The 4,963-nt window shown below is 41.3% G+C and overlaps 1 protein-coding gene across 1 annotated transcript; it reads right to left on the bottom strand.

Moving 5' to 3' along the window:
* Positions 1 to 756: 756 nt before the first annotated feature.
* On the bottom strand, positions 757 to 1,692 carry LOC118912135 (olfactory receptor 52J3-like). Its single transcript, XM_036884936.2, has one exon. The coding sequence runs from the start codon at positions 1,690 to 1,692 to the stop codon at positions 757 to 759; it is 936 nt and encodes a 311-aa protein (XP_036740831.2).
* Between the last annotated feature and the right edge of the window lie 3,271 nt (positions 1,693 to 4,963).

The raw sequence follows: 4,963 nt of genomic DNA, 5'->3' as shown, positions 1-4,963 counted from the left end.
TTATACATACCACCAAAAGAGGGAGAGAGAAAATGAAAGATTCTACTACATTTAAAAATGATATTATAGGCCACATGTACCATAAAGATACTTCTCTAAACTTTGCATTAAGTGAAGCAGTTGTCCATGAAATGATACACAATGCATGATTTACAACTCCTAACAATTACACTTATAAACCCAACAGAAATTATTGAATTTAAAAGATAAATTTAGATTCTAAGAAAGACAAAGCATGTTGCAGTCATTCCTGTCACTGAACATAAGAAAAAACTGGAACAAGATTGAGGGGTAGTTACAGGTCATTTCTACTTAAATGTCTCATATGGTTGGATAAGAAGAACATTTAAGTTAAATTCACCATGATAGTAATGGTTTTTATTTCCAACGTGTGGGAACAAAGGTATTTGGTATACTTCCCTTGTCTTGCTTTCCTGAGAGAAAAATAAAGAACTGAAAAATGGGGGAGAAAAAAACAGTGCTAACCACTGCAATAAAGGAAAGGTCATTCCTTGACTATTCACTCTCACTCAGAAGTAACGCAAACAGTTCTCACGTCCATAAGGAGAATTTCTCTTTGAACTTGAACTATGTTGGAGATTATTCAAATTGTAGAAACAATGAGGAGCCAAGATAAAATCCCCTGGAATGTGATGATGCAGCACTAAACTTAGAGAGAGAAAAGTCTTCCTGGAGAGAACACATCTGTCTTCCTTTCTGGATCAAAGTACTTTGTAAAGAAACCCAGCAAGAGCCCTAGTGTGCAGAAATGACACGGAGCACTCGCTCGCGTATCTGCTTGGTCCTCACACCATAAATAATGGGGTTGAGGGAAGGGGGGATAACCAGATACAGGTTGGTGACAAGAATATGAATATAGCGTGGTATGTTGTGCCCAAATCGGTGAGTGAGGAAGGAGAAGACCGAGGGGACATAGAAAACACAGATGACTGCAACATGCGAGCCACACATGTTCAGGGCTTTTAGTCGAGCATTCCGCGATGGGAGACGGAAGACAGAGCGGAGAATGTAAATGTAGGAGATGCCAATAAGGACCAGGTTCAGAAGGAAGAGAGAGACCACAAAGAGCCCATAGATGGCATTGATACGGATGTTTCCACAGGACAGTTTTGCAATGCCCATGTGTTCACAGTAGGAATGAGCTATTATACGAGCCTGGCAGAAGGGTAGGCGGTAGATGAGATAAACCATGGGAAGTATGAGCAGGATTGGACGAACTACAATGCCCATGGTGATGCCCACCAGCACCCGGGACGTCATGATGAACTTGTAGTGGAGAGGAGTACAGATCGCCACGTAACGGTCAAATGCCATGGCCACAAGGACATCATCCTCCATGCCAGTGAACGCATGGATCAGAAACATCTGGGCCACACAAGTGCCAAAGTTAATCTCATGGGCATCAAACCAGAGGATGCCCAGCATGCGGGGCACAGAGCTTCTACAAAGGGCCAAATCAATTATGGAAAGGAGGGATAGAAAGTAGAACATGGGCTCTCGGAGGGTCTGCTCCACCTTGATGACTAGCAGAATTGTGGCATTTCCCACTAAAGCCACAAGGTAAACAGAGCAGAAAGGCAGGGAGATCCAGGCGTGGATACCTTCCAGACCTGGGATTCCAATGAGGAAAAACGTGGCTGGGTGTAAACTGCTGCCATTTTGATAAAGCATCCGTCCAAATTAGAGAGGAAGAGGATGTGTCACTCCTAGAGGTATAAAAAGAAAAAGAAGTTGAATAAAAGGTGGTTATAAAAATAATTAACTTAGTGCTTCCATATGTACTGAAAATGATAAAGTTTGCTATTTGGAATGGCCTATTAATGCATTTTTTATGTTAAATTGAGCCATGCTCATTCAATTGAACAAATGTGAGCTGTAAACCTAATTATTTTACATAAAAGACATATTGTCATGCAACCTGGTGAAAACGTTGGCATCTCTGTCTTCATATGGTATTTTTTTCCTGCCTATCCTCGGACAGAACTGGAAAGGAAAGGAAATAGGCTTCTGCACAGCCTGTAGCCCTGCATTCTGCCTTGCTGATCATCACAAGGAATTTTACTGTTAGTTTGAGATTTCCTCAAATAGCTCTTTACCCAAACTTTGCCTCTTCCAGGAGATAGGGGAATATTATGTACAGAAATACTGAGTGCCTGGTCAAAGAGTTTTAGGAACACTGTGACCAGACCTGGGCTGGTGAGAGTCAACTACCCAAGGATATGGAGTTTCTCAGTTCTCCTAGGACCCTGGCAGATGCCCAAATGTCTTCAGCCTTCAGTCACCCCTTAGCCTACTCCACCTCCTGTTCCCCCTTCCCATAACATAAATGAAGCTTGCATAGAGCTTAGTTAACATAGTTCTTTTGGATATGAGTCCCCATCTTCTCTGTCAGCTGGCTTTCTGAGGAAAGTAGATTTCCTTGCCCCAACATCTCATCTATCAACTTAATGGCATGTCATGCAGCAAGTGGCACAGGCTTGGACGGGGTAACAGTCAAGCCCATGGCAGAACTACAAAACATTGAAATTGATAGTAAGGAAGGAATAATTATTGCATCCACAGTGAAAAGGGGAACAAACAAAAAATCAAGGATTCTCAGATGGAAATGCAGCGTTAATGATCAAGGAGACAGGTCGGATAGAAACTAAAGTCACTGGCACAGTGGACAAGACACCTCCATGGTTAGTAATTGCAGAAATTATCTAATGATTTACTCGCCATTTATTGACATAGACAAACACCAAGATCAAGCTTAATGTCAGAGGCATACATTATCACAAACAAAAGCCAGACACTCTGGGACGCCTGCCCAGGAGGACACACAAGCTGGGTTACATACCTCTATGTTTGAAGGAGTCCAGAGAGAATGATAATACTAAACCTAAAGTAGATTTCCATTGACATCTCTATTCTCCCAAGACCCCCCCATTTCAGAGCAGCTCCTTTTAGGTGTCAGGGTGGAGGTGGTTTCTCTGGTCCTTACAAGCTTCTTCATTCCCTCTCCACTCCACATCCGTGCCTCTGAGGAAACCTGCTCATTTTACCACTGCTACAGAGCTAACATGTACTGGGTGATCAGGTAACTGGAAATATGGGTGAGGGCAACCCAGAAGGCATCAGGTGGTAATGGAACTGGGGAAGGCAGTTGTCAGCAGCACAAAACTGAATGGAATGACACAGTCTAATTGGAGAGAGAATTACTTTCTGTATTTGCCTGAAGTGGAGAAGGATGCTTTTGCAATGTCTTCAAAATGATGGAGAAGCAGCGAGTTACTCATAAACTCTAATAAAATAACATAACAGACTTTCTTTACATCTCCAACCTGAGGCAGAGAAGTTCAAGTTGAGGGTAGAGAACTAGTCTCCTGTTTTATCCTTTATATAGCTCCACATTGCTGAATAAAATATATCAAGATGAAAAAATGAAATAAATATAACATACACTCTAAGACTAGATGAGGGAGAGAGGGATGGGAGGGGCAGAGCTGCATTTTGCAATGTATCACTTTTGCGTGATTTTTTAGGAAGGCAAATGTCCCGTTGAGGACCACTGCCCAGAAACAGGATGCTGACCAGGAGCAAGACTCCTACACGCTGATCTCTACCTTGGTTCATATCTGGAAATAAACTCTCAATAATACCCCACTGCTCACCTCAAACCTTCACAGCACTTCAGAAGTCCATTTTGGTCATTCTCTATCGGCCCCAGTAGAAGCAGAATTTATACTTCATCAACCAACTATATGGTTAATTGGCAGGTAGCTTTGAAATGCCTGGATCTTCTAGGTGTGTTTAAGGATACTCAATCTGCAATTAAAAATTGCAAGGTTTCTACCCCCTTAGATTCAGAAAATGGGCTGCATGGTGTGTATGGTTTCCAGCCAGCAGTTCTCAGCCACCTTTGATCATCCCTCTCTCACTTGACCGCAGCATGCACCTAAAACAAAAGAAAATTCATCCTTGGTGCTTCGGTCCTCCACAGCCCAGGAACATGAGGAAACCACCAAGCAGCAAAGCTCTACATCCTTTTTTACGACAAGGAAATTTGGTTTTTATTAAGGCTCTAGCTGCATGTAACAATGGGAGAAATGAGTTAATTCCGTTTGCTAATATAAATGGTGCCCTGGGATTGAGTCCTCTGAGATCATTGACAAAACCTTAGACTCTAATTTGAAGAAACAAAAGCCAGAAAAAAGGTGATGTGGATGGGAACTTTGGTAGAGAAAACTGCAAAGATGCAGCAAATACACAAAAATATTATCTATCATATGTGTGGCATGAAAAGGGATATATTTCATCTTCCTCTCAGTAATATTTTATAGTCAAATTCTGTAGAGTTTCTTTTTTTAAGACAAAATAGGACTTAATACATATTTTAAGCTCAAACAAAATAACCTGGCTTAAGAGACCCAATTTGAGCCATAGCTCTCATGGTGTCCCTTCACAGACCGTGTGTTCTAAGTTCATTGGATCCCCAGCTGTGATAGTTCACATCTGTGAGTCTTTGGTCCCACTGTCCTCTGTTCGTGGTTTTTTCTTTCAATCATCTCTCTTTACAGTTTTTCATGTCTGTATCACAAAGGCCATTGATAGAAGTGATAAAAAAATATCTAATCCTGTAGTTGCTGTGACTGAATTTAAATACTGGACTTGCCATGCATCAGCTTTATCACCTTAATTGATTTACTTATCTTCTCTGTCTCTCTTTTCTCATTTGGAAATTTAGGGGTGCTAAGAGTAACAAGAGCATAAGTATTTGGAGGAATAAATTAGGTAGTAACTCTCAGGCACTCAGTACAATACCTGGCACATTTTAAGTGGTTAGTGAAAATAAGGATATGCTGGCTATGTTCCAAAGGTTTTCTACTTATTAACCTCTTTAATCTTCAGAACAGCTAATAACATAGATACTTGGCTAATCTGCATTACATTGGTGGAAAAC

This window comes from Manis pentadactyla, chromosome 9 (assembly GCF_030020395.1).
Source record: "Manis pentadactyla isolate mManPen7 chromosome 9, mManPen7.hap1, whole genome shotgun sequence".
NCBI lineage: Eukaryota > Metazoa > Chordata > Mammalia > Pholidota > Manidae > Manis > Manis pentadactyla.
Note: the sequence above shows the minus strand (reverse complement) of the source record. Positions and strands in the feature narration are given on the sequence as shown.